The sequence below is a fragment of the Stenella coeruleoalba genome (assembly GCF_951394435.1).
Source record: "Stenella coeruleoalba genome assembly, chromosome: 5".
In the NCBI taxonomy this organism is placed as follows: Eukaryota; Metazoa; Chordata; class Mammalia; order Artiodactyla; family Delphinidae; genus Stenella; species Stenella coeruleoalba.
In genome coordinates this window covers 68766106-68792566 of record NC_137150.1, presented here as the reverse complement: position 1 = coordinate 68792566, position 26461 = coordinate 68766106, and the positions used below count along the sequence as shown (strand labels likewise).

General features: G+C 35.6%; 1 protein-coding gene across 15 annotated transcripts in view; it reads left to right on the top strand.

The window, feature by feature from the left end:
* FGF12 (fibroblast growth factor 12) overlaps nt 1-25653 on the top strand; it is a 600565-nt gene extending 574912 nt beyond the window's left edge. For 14 of the 15 annotated variants that reach the window (XM_079922232.1, XM_079922228.1, XM_079922237.1 and 11 more), the window contains 2 exons: nt 7618-7816; nt 24398-25653. In XM_079922232.1, coding sequence (XP_079778358.1) covers nt 7618-7816; nt 24398-24516 — 318 coding nt within the window. In that variant the 3' untranslated portion in view covers nt 24517-25653. Of the gene's footprint in view, nt 1-7617; nt 7817-11649; nt 11880-24397 lie in introns of those variants that run through there. The other variant, XM_079922233.1, reaches the window with a different exon arrangement.
* The last annotated feature ends 808 nt before the right edge of the window (nt 25654-26461 follow it).

Sequence of the window (26461 nt, the reverse complement as noted above, 5' to 3'; positions counted from 1 at the left end):
GTATAGGTCTTCAAAGAGCTTGCACATAGGTTATGTAATTTGATCTCTATAGCCCCATGAGTCTGTAGTACAGTAGAGGAAGTTGAGGTTCAATGAGGTTAACTGATTTGCCAAAGGTCGCTTTGACAGTTTGGAAAATTATTAATGGATAATAAACCAGAAATTTAGAGACTCCAAATGGTTTTCCAGAAAATAATTTATTGTGTATTTCTTCATGTGCTATGGGCAATTCTCTTTTTCTATTCTGTTCATTTTATGTTTTGATATTATTATTATTATAGGAAATTACAAATGGTTAGTTTTAAATTATGCAGTTTTATAAGCACTATTTATAAATAAAACATATAATCATGTGCATTATATAATGGACTGCAATAAAAAATGACAAGTAGAATAAATGAGTTGGAGAAAGGATGGAAAATATTTTTTGTGAATAAATTATTTGATCCAAAAGTGTTATATTTTCATCATGAACAAAATTTGTCTGCAACCTATGAATGAATGATTGTTATTGGTATAAAATTTTCATGCATTATATGTTAGCTAATTATATGGGAAAAACTTGATTTTAAAAGAAGGACAATGATTTTGAGAAGTAATATTTATCATTTTACTTAACCTTCACCACATGCTTTGACTCTTCTACTATGGATTTTTTAATGACAAATATAACATACATAAATAAGTGCCCAAACTATATAGAACTCAATGAATTTTCATAAAGTGAACACACATGTGTAGCTAGCTACCAGATCAAGAAATACATCATTGCCAGCACCCAAGAGTCCTCCCCTTGCTTCATCTTACTAATTACCCTCCCTGAACAAAGTTATTGCTTTCCTGAGTTCTACAGTAGATTACTTTTACCTGCTTTTGAGCTTTATACAATTGAAATAATGTAGCAAGTAGCTGTATTTATTGTTTGGTTTATTTTTTTCCACATTATGTTGGTGAGAATCATCCAGATTATTGCTTATAGTTGTAGTTTGTTTATTCTCACTGCTCTATAGTACCTTATTGTCAGAATATGTTACATATCCAATCTACTATTGATGGTCATTTCAGTTGTCTCCATTTTGGGGCTCTTATGAATAGTGCTACTATGACCATTCTTGTACATGTCTTTTAGGGGATAGATAGTTAGAGATAGATAGATTGATTGATTAATAAATAGATAGCCTGATAGGTTTCATTGGGTATAAATCCAGAAGTAGAATTGTTGAATTATAGGATACACCTGTATTTATCAATACTGCCAAACAGCTTTTCAGAGTGGTTTTACCAATTTTTTCTACCGTCATTTACATATGAGAGGTCCAGTTGCTCCACATCCTTTCCAACACTTGACATTTTCTATTATCTCATTTTAGCTATACTTGAATGTAACCCATGATGGATTTTTCCAGCTTTATTGAGGTAGAGTTGGCAATTAAAAATTGTACAGCTTGATGATTTGATATACATATACACTGTGAAATACTCATCACAATCAAACTAATTAACATATCCATAGCTACCTTTTTCTTTCTGTTTTTGGTTTTTTTTGTGTGTGTGTGGTGAGACACTATCCTATGATCCAGGAATCCCACTTAGGAATATATCCAAAAAAATGAAGCTAGGATCTTGAAGAAATGTCTGCATTCCAGTGTTTATTTCAGCATTATTCAATAGCCAAGATATGGAAGCAACCTAAGCACCAGTCAACAGATGATTAAAAAAACGTGATATACATATATCTATATATAGATATATATAATTCAACCTTAAAAAGAAGGAAATCCTGCCATTTGCTACAACATGGCAGGTATTAGACAAAATGAAATAAATGAGATGCAGAAAGACAAATATGTGGAATTTAGATGTTTGGAATCTAAAATAGGCAAACTCATAGAAGCAGAGAGTAGAGTGATAGTTACCTGGGGGAGGGAGAAATGGAGAGATGTTGGTTAAGGGGTACAAAGTTTTAGTTATGCAAGATGAATTAGTTTTGGAGAGCTCATGTACAAGAATGTGACTATAGTTAACAATATTGTATACTTGAAATTTGCTAAAAGAGCAGATCTTAAGTGTCTTCACCAAATTTTTAAATGTGAAAATTATTGCCCCTACTTTATAGATGATAAAACAAAGATATATCAGAATTAAATAGCACATCCAAAATTATGCAGCTAAAGAAACAGAATCAATGCTGTCACTCAGCTCTATCTTATCACATAGTCTTTGCTGTTTCCTTAAAATATTTTTATTATTTACTTCAACAAGAATAAATTGAGGGCTAAATATGCTGGACTTCCTAATAAGCACTGATGAGGAACATGTCTTTGTGAGCAAAAGCTTGCAGTGTATAGGACAGGAGCAAGAAAAAACATCATGACACAAGGCAAAGTGCATTAAATACACTTTGGGAAAAAAAAAGTAAATACCATGAGAAGCTAAAGGAGGGAAAATTCACAATAACCTGCAATAACTGAGAAAAACATTTGCCATTATTTTATTGGATAGAGAATTAGAGAGGACAGTTGAACAAAGTACAATTTGAGGGTTAAGAGGTGGGACATGTCGAGGAATTAGTATGTGATGAAAACACTGTTGGCAGTGATAGTCAACCATGAAGGAAATATTTTATCCATACAGCCATCAAATTCCCTAAATTTCTGTCTCCTTATTCCTCATGATACTTATATCTAAAGGAGAATGCCATTCAAATAGGGGTGGGATGGGCCAAGACTGGCACAGTTAGAGGCTGGCTAAGAAGGAAGTGTCTCATCTTGTGCAGTGACGGAGCCTAAGACTGATGGGAGAATCCAGAACCTGAGTAGGTTATCAGTGCTCTAAGTGCAGAGAGAAGAACAGGAAGAAATATGGGAGAGGGATCAAGGTAGAGTATGAAGCTATGAAGTTGGGGATCAGCGAGAAGAATTCTGGAGAGAGTAGATTAGAATCAGATGGATGGGGAGAGATTGAAAAGGGTCCTGAGTGCTGGTCTTGAGCTTAAGTGATGTTCCATTATTCACTCATCTTCTGGAATGAAATGGGTGGGTGATCCAACTTTCCAAGACAAGGCTAGGGTGAATAGGCATTTGGAATGTGAGAAGAATTGGTCATATAATGACTTGTACAATGCTAGAACAACAACAAGTTGTGCAAATGCTGCTAAAAAAGTGAGTGCTCAAAATTAATTTCAAAACACTATCAAAGGTCATATTCATATTCTGCTGAAATTAAGGTCAGTTTAAGTTGAACAAATTAAAGATTTGGAAAGATTTTAGAGTAATAAATGTGAAAAATAAACCTAGCATTTCACATACTTACACACATGATGTGCATGTGGGTGTGTTTCTGTTTCATCAACAAACGTTTATTCTATAAGCCTTGCTATGTACCTACATGGAACTGAGCACTCAAGATTATAGATATAAGTAAATACTATTCATGAGATGCAACATGACTACTAGTTAGTTTTACAAAAGGAAAAAGAACCCTCCTTATACTAGTTATTTACTCTGCTTTCATTATATGTCCTGGATTGAGATAGTCTAGGGTTTTGTCACCTTGTCTCAAAGCCTGCCTATCTCCATTACACTTTAGAGTTATTATCATTCTGAACATAATTTTTATAACCTCAGAACCTCTTCTGAATATATGTGATTGCCCAAGTCTTTGCCAAAGATTTTTAAAATGTATGTGTGTATGTTGTTTTAGCTATAGTAGGAACAATCTATGTTAAGGATAAAGCTTAACTTATGGCATAGGGTCCTGGATGCTGGAGCAGATATAATCATCTATGACAAAAACACAGAATTAAATGTCTAGTTACATGACTGATTGTATTTTTCTTGCTATAAGAAAAAACTTAATAATAATGCATTGGAGTTTTTGTAAAAATTCTATAAGCTTACAGCATGCTTTCATATCCATCCTCTTATTTTCCTTAAAATAACTTAATTTGCAGTTGAAAATATGAAATTCAAAGAAGTTTAACCACTTTCCTAAAGTCACACAGCTATTATGTATGGATCCAGAAGCAAAACCCTGATTTTTCTACTCCAAGTAGAGGACTCTTGATTTCTCATTACACAAATAGAGTGATAGTAGCAAGTATATTGTAAATTCTTTGATGCCCAACTTTATATTGAAATTGTTGAACATCTTGTAAAGGTTGCACTTAGAATGATCGTCCAAGCTGGCTCAGTGTTCTTAAGGTTTTTCCTCCCCATTTCTAGGATGTTGGCCGTGCCCCACAGAAGTGCCTGCACTAAGCTTTTGCCATTTTTTTCCTCCTGAAATGTTTTTCCCTGGCCGGGTATTATCAATTGCCTAATTTCTGAATTCTGACTCTGCATAGTCCCTTTAAAATATTAAATGGGATATTTCACTTGACTTTTTATATCTGATTATCACCTGGATACTATATCTGGGATCCCCATTCGCCAACTCAGAATTTCAAGGCTCAATCCTTACCTAATGCTATCCCTGGCTCATGCTCCCAGGACTTCAGTCCCTGCCCAATTTTCTGGACTTTCGCTCTTCTAGGAGCAGACTTTAAACAATTGTGAAACTAAATGGAAACCTACGAGTTCAGTATTTATTAAATAAAAATATTACTTTCATATGTAGAAAAGACAGCATAGTAATTATACTTGGTGGGCATGGTTGTGATGATGGCTTGCCTCCAATCAACAGCTTGGTACCAAAAGTAGGCTTGGTTAAGTAGTAAGGAAGCATTGTGTGGCACTGGAAAAAGTACTGAACCAGCAGCCAGGGGCCAGGGTTCTAGCCCAGGGTCTGCCTCTAATATACTATGACTCACAAAACAATTATTTAACTATCAATGGCTTCTGTTACTTTGTTAAATAAGGGCAGTAAGCAGCTTTCTATCTACAAATTTTCATATTTCTGTGAGGTATACTTATAAGTAAATAGGTATTACACGTATGATGAGATGTATTTATACACACAATTCCTTGCCCCATATATTTCTCCCACCTTCTATTATGAAGTCTGAAGTCTTATACGTAGAATTTATTCATTGAACTTTGAAGAGTCCCTTAGCATCTAGAGTTCATTAATATTGAGCTAGACCTAGAAACAAAAGCTTTGAGATTTGGATTAGTTTGTTTTAAAAAGTATAACTAATAAAATCTGTGCTAAATTTTTAGCTTTTTCAGATCTTTTTAACCTAGTCCTAGAAGGAAACCAGAACTTTTAGATTATCTTATAAATTTAATCAGAATCACTTTGATTCCTATACTTGGCAATGGCTAAACTCTGTCCTAATAATATTGAGACAAGGTCATAGGAGAGCCCATTGTTCAGCACACAGGACCATAAATTAGGAATTTTGTGTTGCCAGACAAGGAATATGCAGTAGTTTCATTTTTTCCCCTTACTTTCTCTAGTTACTTCATTTATCTGATTCCTCATTTTTTATTGAAAAATAATTCACATACCATAAAATTCATGTTTTTACACTATATGCTTCAATGGTTTTGTTCATATAGTTGTGCAGTCTAATCCCAGGACACTTTTGTCTCTCCAAAAAAGCCATCACTTCCCATTTACCCATCTCCTCAGCCCTTGGCAACCACTAATCTATGTTTTGTCTCTGGATTTGCCTGTTCTGGATATTTCATATACATTGGATCATGCAACATGTGACCTTTTGTATCTGGCTTCTTCCACTTAGCATAATGTTTTTGAGGTTCATCTGTGTTGTCACTTGAATCAGTACTCCATCCTTTTTAATAGCTAACTAATATTTCATCGTATGGATATATCACATTTGTTCATCCATTCATCCATTGATAGATGTTTGAATTGTTTCCACATTATGAATAATGCTGCTATGAATATTTGTGTAACAAGTTCACACGTGGAGATATATTTTCAATTCTCATATGTATGTACCTAGAAGTAGAATTGCTAGATCATATGGTAACTGTATGTTTAACCTTTTGTGGAATTGCCAAACTATGTCCCACAACTGCTGCATTATTTACATTTTTACTAGCTAGGTATGAGGATTGTAGTTTCTCTAAACCCTCAGCAACACTTTTTATTGTCCATCTTTTTTGATATGGCCATCATAGCAGATGTGAAATGGTACCACATAGTCAATTGTTTCTCTGGTTCTTAAGCCACTAAGTTTACTTAAAACTTAGAGTAACTAGAGAGTATTCTGTGACATCATATTTTTATTATCAATATAATTATTATTATTGAAATATTATTATTATTACTACTATTATTATTTTAATGGGTACAACCACATTTCCATCTCCCATCCCATATTTTTTGTCTCATTTTTTTGGGTCTATAACTTTTGAACCATTTAAAATCAACAGAGTCCTTTCAGCAGTTTCTTTATCCCTGAAGACCTTCATCTGTCTCCACAGATGCATCACCGTAGCTCCCTGGAAGTGAAGCCAGGGGATTAGTCTGCAAGAATCACCTCCAAGGACATGGTTTCAACAGCTTTACTCCCACATATTCCTCAGTAACTTAACTCCAGGTGTAACTGCATTAAATCACTGGGGCCTTTCACTGAAAGTGTTACAAGGAAGAGATTCTTCTAGCACTTAGTGAAGACAGCAGTGACTATTGTGAATACGTTTGACATGTAGGATTCTTATTTACTTGTAGCTGAGAAGATGCTATCACATTTGTTTTTCTTCTGCTTTTCTTTGAAGGGGAGGAATTTCTTCTTTCCATGAAATACATTTTGTTCATTTGACATGTTAGGATTTGATTTTATTGTATTGATTATAAAATCTCATTGTAAGTCACTGAACAAGACTCAGGCAGAAAAGGTGAACTTGAGAGGCAGTGATTGTGAAGCAATAAATGTGAGTTCTGGCATTGATGCAGTAATTTTGCTGTTGTTGTTTAACTTTGTATTAATCATATAACCTTTTGGTTGTCTCACTTATCAAATGGTGAAGGTGAGGTAGAGGACTTTTAAGGTTCCTTCTTGAACTAAAACTCTCATATGTTTCACTGGAGATCACACAGTATAGTAGTAAAATTTTTCTACTACTTTTTCCTGATATTTTTACCTGAAATTTTAATTACTAAGTAAAAAAAAAAAAGTTTCAAAGAAATTAACAGGAAAGTTACTGACGTTAAGCAAAGAGGTAGTATACTAGTGATTTTATGGAACAAGCTTTGAGTATTTCATAGATTTGTGAACATATAGGGTAGTCCCTTCAAAAATGTCTGCTGAGCCTGTGTGTGCTGTGTTTGTGTTATATTTTGATTCCCAGGGTTACATTTTACATGCTAAGGGCCACAAAAATGCACAATGGCTATTCTCTTAAATTTAAAAAACATTAAACTGAGATCAGAGCGTGGACATGGGCACAGTCTTGAGTGATATTAACCGAAATTATTCAAGCCTGACAGTTGTGTTCTGTGGAGTAAGGTTGTTTAGAAAGGAAATCTCATTTCTTGATTTTGTATGATAAATCTTTAAACCAAATGCTAATAGAAATTATGTGCAATTATTTCTCATTTTTTCTTAACAGAGAACCTATATTTCAGGCTCATTGGATTTAAATATTTGCTGATTCATTATTAAATCCTTTCTCTCTTTTGTATCTTCTTTTTTTTTTCCTGCAGGATGTTTTCACTCCAGAATGCAAATTTAAGGAATCTGTGTTTGAAAACTACTATGTGATCTATTCTTCCACACTGTACCGTCAGCAAGAATCAGGCCGAGCATGGTTTCTGGGACTCAATAAGGAAGGTCAAATTATGAAGGGGAACAGAGTGAAGAAAACCAAGCCCTCATCACATTTTGTACCAAAACCTATTGAAGGTACAAGACAAGCTTCTTTTCTTTAGACCCTGACCTGTGTGTTGATGCCAGTTCCACCCCTTTTCCTTTCACTCAGTAGATTGTTTGTCATACAACAGATCAGAACAAAGATTCAGAAAACACAATAGTACCTCTTCCTATCAAAAAATAAAATTCCATTAAAAATACTTGACACTTAGAAAACACTGCTTGAATATAGAGGCTAGCAAGTTCTTGAAAGTAGAAAAATAGTGGTAGTGACCATTTGGAATGTAATTCCCTTCTTTATTAAACACAATAATTTAATTTCTCAGGCTACACTCTTGAAAAAACCAGTAGTACTATTATAATGCTTTAAAGTTTTTACAAGTCTTTTAGAAATATGTTTATATCCTAATTTCTACATCTTTGTGAACAAATCTCATAATATAATGTATTAATTTTTATTTGTATTTTTTAAGGAAAGAAAATAATATTCAATTTACTGTGCTAATAAATATTACAGTTTTAAAATTTTATCCCTCTTACCTGAGCCTGTAACTTCCCCTCCCTTGACCATTTAACATAGTGTTCATTTATTTCAATTGATCAGTGGAATAAATAGTTTCATGCTGAGGAAACCCATTTTTGGCAACTTGTTCCCTAAGCAGGATGAGAATCTCCCATTGAGGTAACCACATTTTCTGTATTCAGTCAAGCTTTTTAATACAGGCTAAGAAAGCAGCAGTGGAGTGAACATTTACCAACATAACACTCTTCTCTAAAAGTCACATTATAATCACTTAAGACATTAGTTCAGCTTCCTCATCCAAAGAAATGAGAAAATTGAGGCAGTGCATTGCTATTCTGTGATTTAGCCAGGCTTACTGTCCGCTAAATATCTATAAGGTATGGTCAAGTCCACCAGTGTAGGGACACAGTGCCTGCTGCAGATTACCTATGACTGAAACAGTCAGCAAACATTTGTTAAATCAATACTATGTTCAGAGCACTGGGGGGAAATGTGACATTCAAAGTTCCTAGTCTTTCTCAAGCCTCCCCTCACACCCTGTGCTTTTAACCACACAAAACAGAACTTTCTTCTGTTCTACATTTTTACTACTTGTAATACATTTTTACTATTTTGAGCTTTATGTACTTTTTTTTTTTTTTTGCCCTTCTGTCCTCAAAATTTCCATTCATGTGCCTGGAGAATGCCTATCAGTCCTTGTAAAGAATTAATTCAAGAGTTAATACTTCTATGACGGCCTCCCTGACTTTCTTCAAGTAGAATTAAATATTCTGTCACCTTATTATTGTATCTTGTTCTCTCTTCTAGAAATTATCACATTGTATTAAATTCACCTATTTACCACTCTGTCTCTTCTTATCCATAATTAGATCACTTGTTAAATGACAGAATGTTTTATTTTTCTCATATCTCCTTGTATCTTGTACAATACCTGGCATATCATAGAGAGATATCCAATAATCATTGTCAATTGAATAAGTGAACAAGTGAATGAACAAATGAACACATAGGTAAGTATAAAGACAAAGAAGAAGTATATTCTCCAGGAAACTTTATAATATTCTTGGAGATATAATATTCTTGGAGTTTACTAATGGCAGTAGTATAATGTAAAAAGTGATGGACTAAATGTTGCCGGAAATGATATTGGGATTTATAGAAAGAGCCAACACTTCCACCAAAAGGAAGATATTGGAAAGTTGATACTGAAACATACCTTCAGGGCTAGGTCAGGTTCAGAACATTTGAGATGAGAGGTGGGGATTAGGTAGACAAAAACACTCCAGGTGCAGAGTAAGTAAACTATTAAAACTATTGCACCATTTTTATTTGTGCATTTAAGTTGATTTTTTTGTTGTAATAAAAGTAGTGCATGCTCATTAACAATTTTTGGAAAATTCAGGAGAGTATAAAGGAAAAGTAAAAAATCCTTGTGTTTTGTTTATTCCTTTTATGAATAATGCATTTCATACTAAATCCCACCCCCCCCAAAAAAGAAGAAACACCTGTAACCTACCCTCCTGATCATGACTTCTGTCTGCATTTTGGCTAATCAAGCTTCTTCTTGAGTCTGTATGATCATGTACATATTTCTAAGAGAAATGTATACAATTACCATGTTCCGAGTTTGAGAGCTGCCTTAATTCTTCATATTTGCTGCATTTGAGTACAAATGTGGGAAAAGAAAACCAGACATTCCTAGTTGTATATGTTAGAATTAGGTTTGGTTGTGTACGACACAAAACCCATGTTAAGAGCAGCTTAATCATACAAAGTTTTATTGTCTCACAAACCAAATCTAGAAACCTGCTGTCCAGGGCTGGTTCTGCGGCTCTGCAATTGTTAGCGACCTTGGCTATGTCCAGCTTTGAGTGCCACTCTCGTTTTGTTTTTGTTTTTCAAATAGCTCTGCCTTTTTCCCAGTCCTGATGGCGATGTCATTTTGAATGTCAGGATTCCCAAAATTAAGCTCCGTCAGTGTGAGGATCTTTAAGTCATGCACTGGTTGCATGATAATAATAACCCACCAGCCCCTTTCCCTTCACAGCTTCACCCTCCATCCTGTGTTTAGAACACAGGCAGTGTTAATAAGGGGTTGCAAGGGCATCTATTCAGACAGATGGATGGACTTGATATTTAAACCCATTACCACGTACATTGCACATCAACTTTTACTTACCCTCCCCTGGAATTTAAGACAACAGTGCAGGCTTCACCATTCCCAGTTTTGTCCATTCAGAGCATTGTTCACACCACAGATAAGTAACTCCCCCAGATTTAATTGTCTGGATGGTGACCTCCCCCTTTAGCTTCAGATACACCAGCCAAATACTCTCTGACAAAGATCAATAAACAATCTCTGCCTTTTCTCCTCCCTCCTCCTTCAAGGAGTTCATTGCTCAGCTCTTGCAAGTGGTTGGATATTCAGAATCTAGTTCCTTCCCCCTGAAAAGAATATGTGCGCTTTCCAAGATTTAAGCTTCAAGAACTTAATCCTGGAGTGAGAAATACATTTCCAAAGTGAAATTAGTAAACATCAATTGCGAGCCATTGCTACAGAAATATTAAACTTGGACTAAAGGAACACCTAACCAGTTTCTACCAATTTATTTTCTAGTGGGAAGATAAGACTAACACAACATGCACATACACTCACACAACTTTAGGACAGTTACAGATTACCCTTTCTGTCTGTTAGAACTGTTGCTTCAAGCTAATAGAACCTAATTGAAGTCTCAGCAGTATATAATGTAGATCATTGGTTCCCAAACATCAGTATCAAAACCATCTGGAGTGCTTTTAAAAGCTACCAATTCTCAGATTGAATCTCCAAAGGATTCTGATTTTATTGTCCAAGTTATTTTGATGGCAACCAGGTTCGAGACTCAGTGTTCTAAACTGAATTTGCTGTTTCAGTGCTCATTTTGATCCAGTCTGGCTGTAGGCCATTATTTAAATGTATTCAAATTAGTATGATCTATATATTGGACTAAGCCTAATCTAATATAGAGTAAATTGTCACTCTGACACCATGGAATTAAATATATTAAACACATTAATATATTTAATTACCTTTCCTACTGCTATTAGGATGGTTGTACTTTAGTGCTGGGTTAAATTACTATACGGAGCTAGTGGAGGTAATACCAACTATTGTACCCCGTTGATCACTAAGAAAGAGTAACTTGATAGTAATCAATTAGTCAAGGATAAACAAATGTCTAATTCGTCTAATAAAAATTTTACCAATGATTTGCTAAGTAATTTTGCAAAAATAATTTTTTACTTCAACCTAGGTAATCTCTGGAGATGCAACTGATTATAAATTCCATCTATTTCACAGGAATAATATGAAGATTGACATTGTAAGAAAGTTGGATCTCTCAAATCTGTCAGATCAATGCAAAGAGCCTTTTTCATTTTCCCTTGGAAATTGGACATTGTGTTACTGTGTTATGTACTAGAGAAAGGCTGTGAGGCGTGGTATTGAATAAAGTATTAGAGACAATGAAAATTGAATTTGGAGGGAAAATAATAATTTCTTCAAAACCTTTGTACTAAAACACCAAAGAAGTGAATAAATCAGGAGTCCTGATTTTGCAAAACTCCTATCAGGAAGATACTAATGGCAAATTATTTTATTTATTTATTTATTTTTGCGGTACGCAGGCCTCTCACTGTTGTGGCCTCTCCCGTTGCGGAGCACAGGCTCCAGACGCGCAGGCCCAGCGGCCATGGCTTACGAACCCAGCCGCTCTGCGGCATGCGGGATCCCCCCGGACCGGGGCACGAACCCGTGTCCCCTGCATCGGCAGGCGGACTCTCAACCACCGCGCCACCAGGGAAGCCCTGGCAAATTACTTTGATGTTTTTATTTCAGTTAACTTGAAAGAGAACTAGATGGTTTGTTTTCCAAAATCCTCTTTTGGACCCAACCATACTAAAAGACAAAAACAGAAAGATGGAGTAAAAACATACTTTTGATGCTCTTGAATGTTTCTATTACAGAAAAGATAATAGCAGCATCTCTCTCTCCACCTTTTGAGTTTGGGATCTCTGCCAGCCTGTGACACCGTCTTTCCCCAAACCAGTTAACTCATTCAAAGCAGCTTTTTCCTGGCTTTGAATTTAGTCTTTAATAAAGCCCTCCTACCTCTCCCTGACATATTCTTCTTCTGTATCTATCTCTTGCACACAAATACTGCTTCTGATCTCTTTCTAAATGAAGATATAGATCTTTTTGTTCACAGTGTCTCTTAACTCTTTATAATAAATATTTACGGCATACTGGGTGCATCCTTTTGACAATACGTTCTGAACCAGCACATAAAGTTCTGCTACAGTTCCAAAAGGGATTCTATGTGACATTAATTAAGGTGTGAAATTGCTTCCTGTTAATTTCTCACACCCTTCCATGATCTGCTATTAAGACAATTAAATTTCTTTAATGGTCCATTAACTAACAGAGCAATCTAACCTTTCCACTTGGAGATTACAGAGGGCCAAGGAAAATTTGATTAAGTTGGTAGTAATAAAAATATTAGTCATATTTCATTCTTCTTTGATGGAAACTGATAGAGCATGAAGGTTCTTTTTTTTGTTTTGTTTTATTTTTTTATTTTTATTTTTTCAATTGACAAGGAAATTTAGTGATTTCTGAGATATACGTTTTAAATAATTAGAATTATGACTTATAACACTATACCAGAACATATAAGATTTTTAGAAATTTCATGTAATGTCTGAAACGTTTATATTAACATATTTCCATACAAATAACCCAAAGAAAGTTTAGTGTTAGTTGTTTTTGTTTGATTGTTTGTTTTTATACTGCAGGTTCTTATTAGTCGTCAATTTTATACACATCCGTCAATCCCATGTCAATCCCAATCGCCCAATTCATCACACCATCATCCCCACCCACTGCGGTTTTCACCCCTTGGTGTCCATACGTTTGTTCTCTACATCTGTGTCTCAACTAGCATGAAGGTTCTTTATAAAGTGTCATTTATGAGTTTTATTAGAAACTGGAGTTATCTTGCCTCCATTTGGAAAACAGAATCTGTCAGCAACTACAATTGCCCTCCACTCAAGTTTTCCAGCTCTCAATTCCAGAGTACTGTTGACACTTAAAGATTTACACCTAGTTCTTCCATAACTATCAAAATTTTCAATTTTTAAATGATTTACAAGAATCCAGCAGTAATATAAAAGTAATCATTAGTAGCAGTTGTACTACTTTACATTTGGATGATTTGTTGTTATTTTCAACATTCGCCCTTAACAGGGGTATCATTTGATAGTCACTGACATTTGGAAGGATGCAGATTAAAATTTCCAATTTTAAACATGAGGAAACTGAGTTTAAGAGAGGTTACATAACTCACCCAGGTCCATTCAGCTAGAAAGAAGCAAAACTAAGACAAGAACTGTTACCATTACCAAATACTGCTAGAGCGTCCAGCAAGCTGGTGAATGAGAATGACCATTGGGATTGGAACATACGTTCAACAGTGACTTGACTGGAGTGATTTCAGTGAAGTAGTGGGCATTAAGTCTAATTGGAGTAGATTCAAGTTATAACAGGAGGTAAAGAAAAGAAGAAAATAATATTAAATGACACTTCTGTTATAAAAGGGAGGTAGAGAAATGGGTCCCAAGGTGGAGAGAAACATGGTGGTTGCATGGTGAGGTTTATTTGTTTAAAACTGTTACAATGTATTTATAGACTGATGGGAGAGAAGTGAAAATTGGTATTATAGGAGAGAGGGTCACTGAATAACACTGACCAGCGGGGATGGGATCAAGGACACACATGGCAAGGGGAGGGCTAGATTTAAATAGAAACAGGAAGAGTTCATGCATTTTAACAAGCAGGGAGCCAGAACATGTATGAGCAGATGTGTGAGGGCTGGTAACTTTTGTGGTGGAAATATGAAAACTTTTCTGCATTTCTTTTCTAAGGGAAGTACAAAGCATGGTAGTTTATTGATGAAAAGGAAGGAAGGGAGGGAAGAAAGGAGGAAAGGATAAAGGGAGAGGGAGAAAAAGAGAAGAAAAGACAAGAAGAGAAAAGAAAAGAAGACAAGCCTATTACTGAGTCTGAGGAGGGTCTGAGGCAGTTTTCAAAGTTTGAGGACGGAAGAGAAGTATGGAATAGTCACTTGGGAAGAATGAGAAAGGAAATTGGGTAGAAAAACGTAATAGGACTCCACGAACTGCTGAGCACCCCAGAGGTTTGGGGTCAAGACTTTGACTGAGACCAAGCAATGAAGTGTTGTTTTTCTCCAAACTCTTTAAACTATTTGGCTATACCCTTAGGGCAGGAACCCTGCAGCTAATCACACATGAATTTGAATGCAGATTTTGCCTGTGTCAGTGCACTACTTTGAACAAACTACCCTTTTTGCTCTTCAGTTTCCTTTACTGTGAAGGAGGTCAATTAAAGTATCCACCTTTTAGGGTCATTTAAAATAAACCTACTGTATATAAAGTGCAGATGTTTAGCAAGTGCTCAGTTAATATTAGCTATGATTAAGAGGACAGTGGCTACTTAGAAGGAGAATACCCCGGGATGGTACCTGAAACCTGGTTTATTATTGTTGTTTGATTTATAAATAACAGCAACCCCTGAGATGTCACTTTTTCATACTTTTAAGAAAGGCATTATTTTAGTTTAAGTTTTCCAAGAGAAATTTATGATAACTAACATAAAACTGATTGTTGAACATTAAAAGTTGCAAACAGGGAATCTGAGTTATTATAATGGCAAGGGACGCCTGCCTATTCTGATAACTGCATTTGCAGCAGAGGTACCAGTGAAAGAATATAATGGAAAAATAATAAGTGGAAAGCCTGCCCTGGAAAGACCCATAACTAATCTTACAAAGAGAGGATGGATTTATTTTTAATAAGACTTCAAAGCCCAGTGATATGTATTTGGCCCTTTTCTTTTCTAATGGCACAATCTTGCATTTAAAAGTAAAGCAAAAAATAAGTTGAGCAAATACCATATATTATTACAAGGTTGGTAGCTTATGGTCTTGTTATGACCAAGGGTAGCATTTTATTTGATAACAGGACTGCAGGGCTTTCTATAGAAAAATGGACCACTGCATCTCAGGCAGCTGTGAAAATGACAGCCTTCACTACACCAAGTCACTAAGTGACTAGGGTCCATCATACGAGTGTGTTCCGTTCACATGAAAGGGATGAACTGGGGATTCCTAGCAGATGCTATGTCTTAAGGTAATACGTAACGTTGGCTGTGTTATTAGAAATCCGCGCTTGTCCTTGTGTCTGCAAATGAGGAAGAATATTCTCTCATGAAATCTCTACCTCATTCTTATCCTGAAAGCTGGGATAAATCCCTCTGCTTCAATATACTATAAATCAAGAAAAGTCAAAACATGAAAAAAAGGAAACATTCAGAAGAAAAGGAAGACGTGAAGGAAGAAGGGGGGGAGGGGGAAGAAGAGGAAGAAATGGAAACATATATCAGAATAGAGGAAAAATAGAAAACTGATTTGAAGAAAGAGATCTAAAGAGCCATACTGCAATACTTCCCTTTTCAGAGCATTATCTCCTTTTTACCATTTATCCAAAACTATTATGATACCACATATGTTAGAATAAGAAAAATATTCTGTGGGCTGAAAAAAAGAGCAAGTATATTTTTTCATACTTTAAAGAGGAAAGAGGGCAAGAAATAGGATCAGGACAACCCAGAAGAGCCAAATGAAAGAGAGATAATGTTGTGAATCATGAAAGTATTGCATTATCAGGACACTGAACATTCTTGAAATTTGGATATTGAAACTTCGTTGGAAAGATAGTATAAAATTAAATCAGAAAGAAACACAGTTAGAAACCAGTTCCATACCAACAGCTGGCCATTAAATCATGCCCACTGAAAGTAAAGCCTGTATCACAAGTGGAGCCCACAAGGTCCTGAATGAGAAATAGAGTTATATCCCAAGTTCCCCTCACTGGATTGGTTTCCGGTTGTTAAATCTGCAGTGGCACTGAACCTGAGTTTCTGTGAAACAGGTGTGCGGAGCTGGGAGGACAAGAATGATAGGGAGTTGGATTTTTGTTTGTTTTTTCACTTTATTCTCAATTTGGAAATGACTCCTCATCAAAATAACTAGAATATCAAACTTTGCTCTCATAGCTATAGTGCCCCAGAATGCATAAAACAGAGCACTTGGGAAGAAAATATTGAAGGGTTTTTAAAAACTTCTAAAGCATTGACTAAAAACTCTAGTCTCTAATGAAATAATAGCTTATAGTAAAAGAAAGTGATGGAAAAGCCCCTACTTAAATAACATTTTAGTCCTTTGAACTACTGCAAACCAAGAGACTAGGGTTCTTTGCAATTACTAATAAGGAACTTATTAATGGGAAGAAAAAAACTTAATCTTGTATGGGACAGTAATAATTTGAGAAGCACAATTTAGGAGCTATAGAATTTATATAATTGTTGAAGATCAGAATCTCAACAGTTCCCTGGAAATGTTTCTTAGAGGTTTCTCAGAATTGCTTAGTAGTATATGATTGGAAATTAATACCAGAACTCCAAATTTTACTGTACAGTATATAGGAGTCTCATTTGCGGGATTAGTAATTCTTGATTTATCATTTGTTGTTTGTTTAGTCGTCTTAAGTGCTAAGCTAAATTACGCTTCCCCCAAAACAAAAGGATAACCATTCTCAGCATGTTAGTTAGCTTAACAAAGAGAGCCCCACTTTTCAATTGCAGTCAGAGTCGTGGTGTTTGAAATGTGTTAGATGTTGAGTACAGTCATCCCTCAGTATTTGCAGGGGATTCGTTCCAGGAATCTCTGTGGATACTAAAATCTGCAGATGCTCAAGTCCCTTATATAAAATGGCATAGTATTTGCATATAACCTACACATCCTCCTGTATACTTTAAATCATCTCTAAATTATTTATAATACCTAATACAATGTAAATGCTATGTAAATAGTTGCCAGAGCAGGGCAAATTCAAGTTCTGCTTTTTGGAACTTTCTGGAATTTTTTAATTGAATATTTTCCAACCTGCAGTTGGTTGACTCTGAGGATGTAGAACCCACAGATACAGAAAGCCAACTGTATAGGAGATAAGCAGCTGGTCTCATACATCATGGCGCCCAGCTAAGTTTGTTCCTAAGAAATTAAGATGGTGTTTGCAAGGCATCAGAACAACTCATAAAGGATTGAAACGCTGCCAATGATTTCTTATGTAATCTATGCAGTAAGATTCAGTTTGATTTTTCTTGACTACCCTGACTGGCTATGAATGTCATGTAAACATAGACATTTTTCTAGATAAAGAGATTGAATAAATAGATTTTTCCCTATACACTCATATACTTGATGGACATATTATTAACTGTTCATTCACTAACAAATCAAGTCTGATTGTATCAGGATCATGGCTTAAATCCTCTGGCCTGGATTCAGGAGGTCTGATTCAAGTTGTCCCTGTCACTCTCATCTCTCGCCACCTCTCAGTTTTACTCCATCCTTCAACTGGTCACTGTTTCTCTTATACAACCTGCGCTTCATCCCTTCATTCTTATTTAGTAGCTCATCCGTTTCTCTAAATCTTCTGCATCCTTCAAGGCTAAATCAACGTCAAAGAACTATTTTATAAACTCATTTCCATGAAACTCTGCTATGGCCCTTTCTACCCTGTGATCTGTGTGAACACCTGTGCTCTCTTTCTTAGCCTTGAGCTCCTTGAGGGCAAGGAATCAAGAGAGCATTTCTTGCAGTCGCCGCAGAATCTAGCAGAGCGCCTTGTACAAAGTAATTTGTACCTGTTCATAAAATAAATGAACAAATTAATGCTGAAACAAATTCATCTCTGGATATTAGTCAGCAAAAGAGTAACTGGAATTTGAGGAAAGAAAGAAATGAAAAGACAGTAATAGAATCAAAATGATACAATATTATTAATAGTTAAGCCAAGTTAAAAGGGCCAATAAATGTTTTGTGAACCAGTTCATTCCATCAAAGAAATCTAAGATACTCTGTCTCTCCTAAGTTTGCCTATGGAGGTCAGGTCCAGTCAGTTCAGGAAGTTTCCTCAACTCCCCTCCCCATCATATAGTAATTGATAACTTTGACTCTAATCAAGACACTTCTTTTCCAGAGAACAGCAAACTTCTAAGACAGCACTGTGTAATAGAAATATAATACAAGCTACATGTGTAATTTAAACTTTTCTGGTAATCATATTTAAAAAATAAAAACAAACATATGAAATAAATTTTAATAATGTATTCAACCCAGTATATTCAAAATGTCATTTCAATATATAATCAATATGAAGCATTATTACTGAGATATTTAATTTTTGTGTGATCTTTGAAATTCAGTATTTATTTTATACTTCTAGCACATCTGAATTAGGACCAGCCACATTTTAAGTGCTCAATGATCACACATGGCAAAATGGATACTGTATTAGGTAGCACAGTCCTAGGATGTTCTCATCAGATTTTCCTATCCTCTCACCAACCCTGTACCCTCAGTATATCTCAATTCTCTCTTTCACAGAACAGTCCTAAGACTAATATTGTTGACTGTTGGGGAGTTTTTGGCTCTTCCCATGTAAATAGGACATCTCTGGCTTAATAGTCACTTCTTTGTTTATAGCTTACACTCAGGGTGTTTGTTTCTGTGTGTGTGATTTTTTATAATTGTTAATTATGTTGTATAAAATATACACAACATAAAATTTACCATTTTAACCAATTTAACAGTACATTTCTCAGTCCATCTACAAATGACCCAACTTTGTTCCTTTTTATGGCTGAGTAATATTCCATTGTTTATATGTACCACATCTTCTTTATCCATTCATCTGTTGATGGACATATAGGTTGTTTCCATGTCCTGGCTATTGTAAATAATGCTGCAATGATGGACCTAGAGTCTGTCATACAGAGTGAAGTAAGTCAGAAAGAGAAAAACAAATATTTAGATTAAGACATATATGTGGAATCTAGAAAAATGGTACAGGTGAACCTATTTGCAGGGTAGGAATAGAGATGCAAGCATAGAGAACGTATGTGTGGGCACAGTAGGGGAAGGGGAGAGTGGGATAAATTGGGAGAATAGGTTTTACATTAATACACTACCGTATGTAAAATAGATAGCTAGTGGGAACCTGCGGTATAGCACAGGGAGCTCAGCTCGGTCCTCTGTGATGACCTAGATGGGTGGGATGGGGGGGAGGTCCAAGAGGAAGATGATATATGTATACTTATAGCTGATTCACTTCATTGTACAGCAGAAACTAACACAACATTGTAAAGCAATTATACTCCAATAAAAAAATAAAGAACTGCGATCTAAAAAACAAATTCTTGAGAATGTAGACAAAAGGGCAGAGGAGATAGAAAATATCACAGAGTCCAAGATATACAGAAGAAGGAGTGAGAAGATATAATACTTATCTAATTGGAATCCCAAAGGGAGAAACAATTATACTCCAATTAAGAAAAAAAAAAAAGAGTACATTTCAATGCCATTAAATACATTCCTGTGTTGTGCAGCCATTACCACCTTCCATCCCCAAAACTTTTACATCTTCCCCAACTGAAATGCTGCATCCATTAAGTATTTACTCCCATCCTCCCTTCCCTCAGTGTCCAGCAACCACCATTCTACTTTCTGTCTCTATTAATGACTACTCTAGGTATGTCACATAAATGGAATCATAAAATAGTTGTCCTTTTGTGCCTAGCTTATTTCACATAGCCTTAGTTCCTCAAGGTTCATCCATGTTTGTGTCAGGACTTTGTTCTTTTTTAAGGTTGAACAATATTTCATTGTATGTATATAACACATTTTGTGTATCTGTTCATTTGTTCAACCAACCAAATGTGCTCCACCTTTTGGCTATTGTAAGTAATGTTTCCTTGAACACGGGTGTACAAATCCCTGCTTTTTTTTCTCTTGGGTGTATATCCAGAGGTGGAATTTCTGGATCATACGGTAATTCTATGCTTGATTTTTTGAGGAACTCACCATATTGTTTTTCACAGTGGCTGTCCATTTTAAATTCCTGCCAGCAATGTACAATGGTTCCAGTTTCTCCACCTACTTGCCAACACTTGTTATTTAATTATTTATTTTTATAATAGGCATCCCGAATTTGTTTTCATTACCATTTTTGGATGACATTAGGAACATTTGGTAGAGGTGAAGCCAACCTGGATCTACATTAATATACAGAAATAACTTAAACATTGGTATAAGACAGTCATTTATACCATTTATTTGATGAATTGTTTTTCTGCTTTTATTAAAAACTTTTGACTAGGACCTCGAAATCCTATACTCCCATCTGGCTCTGCTACTACTCACCCTCTGACTTTAGGGAAGTTGCTTAGTTTCTTTTATGTTTCTTGCCTACTTTATTCACCTGGTTATTGTAATTATCAAATGAGGTGGTCAGTTTACAATGGCTTTGAATATCCATTTGGGCAGGTTTCGGCACTCCCCAGCCGCATCCAGGAAAATCTTCACAGTCAAATGCCAGCTCGGGTTCTCTACTACAGTCTAGTCTCTCTGTGATCATTCAGTGCCTGAGAAGAAGTCCAAGTCCCAGTTAGGGTTAAATGTAAAATTCTGTCTGTTGGTACAGTTCATTAAAAGACGATTTGCCTATAAAAAATAAATAAATGAAATGGCTTTGAAAATTCTGAAATAGATTTATTGACGGGATTAAAGGTTTATTTAAGAGGTTATGATTGTGGTTATTGTGTACATCACAGTGATTTGGGTTTACGTTTTGAGCTTATAATGCACTTTATAGAACACTTATGCCTTCTTGTTTTCTTCTTGTATTTTGTGTCATCATTTTATTATGTACCATTCATACAGAATAGCACAGTTATGGAGTGTTAATACAACTATCAAAGGAGGTTACATTCCTGAAGAGAAGTGTTTTGTCCTTTCTTTCTTTGCTTTCTAATTGGATCATGGTCTCTTAATTACAGTTTAATTCTAAAGCTTGATTGAGTTTCATACCCCTTTATTTGTCAGCTTCTTAAGTTAGGTAGTATTACTGACATCTGAGAGTCTGTAAATAACAAGGAAAATTAAAGCCCAAGAAATTAAATTGAATCTATTGGTTTAATTACTCTTAATTTTCCAGCTACCATATATAAGAAGATATATTTTTCAAAACCTGGAAGTTTATTACTCCATTTAATGGAAATATTGGAAAATTAGTGATTGAGTTGTCCGAGAAGAAGAGCAAGTTGCACATTTTTCTATGACACTAGTGAGTTTTGTTCTTTTTGAAATACTGAAAAATTTTAGATGTCAGTTTGGAAAACTCTATGGGGACTTGATACTAGGATGGTCAGCAGGGTTAAGTTATTTGAAAAGCTATCTGCAATGATAATTATAATGGCAACATTTTGTGTTGTCATAACTTAAGTATTTTATGTGTAAGTGAGAAATAGCAAAAAAAAAAAGATAAAAGTTAAAAACGAATGTCTTGAGTAGAATCTATGATACAAGGAAACAAAAAAGAAATTGCAACAGTAAGAAATTCAGATACAAAAACTATAAACTAGGGCTTCCCTGGTGGCGCAGTGGTTGAGAGTCTGCCTGCCGATGCAGGGTAACATGGGTTCGTGCCCCGGTCCGGGAAGATCCCACATGCCGCGGAGCGGCTGGGCCTGTGAACCATGGCCGCTGAGCCTGCGCGTCCGGAGCCTGTGCTCTGCAACAGGAGAGGCCACAACAGTGAGAGGCCCGCGTACCGCAAAAACAAACAAAAAAACAAAACTATAAACTATATTATTTAATGGAAATTAAAGAGTAATATTCTTCAAGTGCCTGTAAGTTGAAGTTTAAGAAATTCGCATGTCAAAATCTATTGTGTGTATTTTTAAATATTTTTTTTTCATTCTTTGAGGCTGATTTAGCAGTCAGTAGCCAGGTCTGGGGATTTTCATAACTGATAAGGTGACAGAGTAGGGAAAAACTGCTTTATGGCATCATATGAATAACTTTCCATCTGAATCACTTCATTACTTCTGAGTTCCCCTGTGCACTAACCAGTTATAAATACATGGCTATATTTTGCACATATAAACATATTTTTTAATTTGGGGGATTTTAATACTTGTGTATAACAGAAATATAGGTAAAAGACCTTAGGCTTGAGGAATTTCAAGATTTCAGTAGAATCTTAAGGATCTTCTGTCTTTTGTAAAAGAAAGGTAGAAACTTGAATTACCTACTGGCACCATCTGAAAATTACAGGATCAGTTCTTTCTAGTTTCCTCTGTATACTTTGCTAGTGAGGCCAAAGGCAGTTAGTCCTTTGAGGATATCGGAGGGACCATTCAGTGCAATAACTGAAATATTTTAAAATCTCATTTAAAAATATATATGTAGGGCTTCCCTGGTGGCACAGTGGTTGAGAGTCTGCCTGCCGATGCAGGGGACACGGGTTCCTGCCCCAGTCTCAGAGGATCCCACATGCCGTGGAGCGGCTGGGCCTGTGAGCCATGGCCGCTGAGCCTGCGTGTCCGGGGCCTGTGCTCCGCAACGGGAGAGGCCACAACAGTGAGAGGCCCGCGTATTGGAAAAAAAAAAAAAATATATATATATATGTATAATAATCGTGCACAATATACTTAACACATGTTTTATATATATTTTTTGTACTGGCCACAGTGTGGGTTTGCCAGCATCCGCATCACCTGGGCACTTATTAAAAATGCAGAATCTCAAGCCCACTATAGACCTTCTGAATCAGTCTTCATTTTAACAATACCCCTAGGTGATTCAGATGCACATGGACATTTAAGAAGCCCTACTACTGAGATGTTGGAAGAGACCTATCTCTTCATCACTGAACGAGTCTGAGGAGAAGCTTACTTGTATCTTAACTCTCTTAATCTAGTTTTGGATTTAGGATATACCTTCAACCAAAACAATTTATCAGTATGTTCTCTGAAATCTTTTATTCATGATGTTCATGAAGAGATCAGCTCATTCATTCTTCTTATACATCTTTGGATGCTTACTGTGTGTCCATTAGACAGAGCTAGAAAGTGGCTAAGGATGTAGACCAGGCAGTGTGGCTCCCAAATTGGTGCTCTTAACCACCATGCAACATCTGTTTTATTCATGGCCACGCTTGGGTCTCCAGTTCCAGGGCAAAGCCCATCAGCAGAAGCAATTTGATTGGAAATAACATTCAGATTACCAAGGTATTGTAGTGATTGTTCAATAGACGGGAGTACGCAACTATTTGTTCCTAAGTCAAAGATAAAAATACCTCCTGATATTTAAGTAAATATTTCATATACAGTCACATTTGTCTCACAACAGTAAAATGAATCTCTTTTAATGGACTCAATACGCTAATAGATCCTATCTTATCTTTGTGAATTGAAAAACATTTTTCTTTCTATGCAATAATCTAGCAAGAGCCACGATAATTCACAGATGACTGAGCTTTAGAGCCAGACAAAACAATAGAGATAAAAGGAAGTGTTTATACAGATGTGAACTGAAATCTCACGGTTGCATAATCACATTTCCTACTGATGAATAACTATAGATGAATACCCTGAAAGTTGGCAATAAATATTTCAATTTGATAAAACAATGTCATATTTCTTGCAGTAGGGTAAAGATTAGGATCATGTAAATAAGAATTTTTTCCCAAGATTGCAGGCTAAAGGCTAAAAAACAAAATATCTCTTTCTACCCTTTAAATGTTATACTCCCAATGTCTCCTCTAACTCTAGATGAAAATCCTATTATATAGGTTAGCAGACAGTAAAAACTTAAGCCTTATCTATACAGGAACAGAAACTACCCATGTGTTTGCCGTTCGGGAAGACTTAAAAGGTTGTGACTGATAGAACTAGAAGAGAATTATGTGTATCCATTAAATGTTTTAAGTTAAAACTCATTTTCACATAGGAAGAAGAGCTAGTGATGAGAGTGAACAATATTATGAAGTCAAAATTGAGCTGTTTATTGAGGCGAAATTTATGTCCACTATTGTAAAGAGTAATTAATGTGATTTTTGCCTTCCAGTGTGTATGTACAGAGAGCCATCACTACATGAGATTGGAGAAAAACAGGGGCGTTCGAGGAAAAGTTCCGGAACACCAACCATGAATGGAGGCAAAGTTGTGAATCAAGATTCAACATAGCTGAGAACTCTTCCCTTCGTCCCTCTCTCATCCCTTCCTTTTCTCCCCTTGCCCTTTACCCATTTCCTTCCAATAAATCCACCCAAGGAGAGGAAAATAAAATGGCAACCCAAGACCCAGTGGCTAAGATTCTGCACTCAAAATCTTTCTTTGTGTAGGATAAGAAAATTGAACCAAAGCTTGTCTGTTGCAATGTGGTAGAAAAATGCACATGCACAAAGATTAGCACACCTAAAAGCAGAGGAAAAAATAAATCAAGACTCCACAAGCATTAAAATAAACTGTGTTGTTATTAATAGAGGGCTAAATGTAATGAAAACATAACTATCATAAAGATGAAATAAAATTATTACCTTAAAGAAGAGGGTTTTGGAAAATTGAACTTACAAATCGATGTAATACCCTAAATACCTTAAACTCTGGATAATTCTCTGGTGTGTGTTTTGTTTTGAATTTGTATTTTCTTTGGACATCTGGAATTGACACATAATTACATTCTGTTTCCAGGATTTTTCTTTACCATGATATTGAACATGTATGAATTATAGATTCTTCTATTGCCTATAAGGTATATAGCCAGAAATCATTTAACATCAAGAAAACTTTAAAATTTTATTCTTGAAATCGATATTTAAGATTGTTTCATGCAAAGGATAGCCTTATGTTGAATTTAATGCTATTAGCTGATTTCATTCCTTCCTGAAAAGACTTTCAGATTCTCCTAGGAGAATATCATGTTTTTTTCAAAGGTATTAATTCAGGGGCTCATTTTTTTTCTTTAGCCATTTAGAAAAAAATTTCAGGTTTTAAGCCTGATGTAACTTTTAGGAATTCTTTGTCATTGCCATGCCCAGGCAGTGATAAATAAGTTATGTGCTCATACCATTTTGGTCTGATTTTTTACTCTGTGGACACCTTTGAGAGTATAGGTGCATGTCTAGCTGTCTTAGAGAGTTTTATACCATCTCTTGCAGCAGGAAAGAAGGAAGAGGGGTTTTATATAAAGAAATAAATCCTAAGAAATTGGTGAAAGCAAACTGTATTTGTCTTTGTACCTTACCAGAGTTTTCTGTATGTAGCATTTTCCAAACTTCACCAAGGAATTGGGAGGCATGGCTGTGAAATTCCTAACTTACTATCTTATGAAGCCAGTGAATTGTTTGTTACTATATATCCTCATTTATAAATCTAGTTGAAAATCAGTCTGTCTCCTAGAGCATAGAATGAAACTTGTAATGTGCTGAACTTTCAAGGGGTATAGAGAAATAATACAGAATTAACAGCCATGGCTCCAACAGACAGGGTTGTGTGAGTGGCTTAAAGTAGTCCCCCCACCCCTCCCCCAAAAAAACACCTCGGTGTAAGACTAGGCAAATGCATATTTAGGAATACTAAAGTGTTAGAAAAACGTTAGGGAAGAATTGAATGGTATACAATTGCCTTGGAAAAAAGTAGATCTACTTAGTCCTACAAATCAGGAATGGTGTAGAGACATCCAAATCAAAACAAAACTAAAGAGAATGTTAAAAAATATATGTAGATTTATGGATATTATCAATGAGAAGACTTAGCATGTTACTTCTCTTATAGCTCTACCGTCCAGCATGTATTGTTCCAAATACTCCCTAAAATATATACACTTTGCAGAAACTCTAGGCCCTCACTTCAATGACCTTGCCGTTGGTTGCTGTATTCCTTCAAAGTCACTGTAGTTTCCCTCACTCTACACAATCATTATTCTTCAATAGTGGTCCTTGTCCTTCACCAAGTATTCTGTTTCTGTTATCAGGAGGTTAGCAGAAAATGAAATGGAGGAATTTGTCTAACTGGTTGCAAAGAATAAAAGTTATGCATCTAGGCAAGGATTTTGAACACACATTTTCGAGAGATATTTGTTTAACCAAAATACTTGGAACGTAACAAATACACACATTTAAATTAAAGA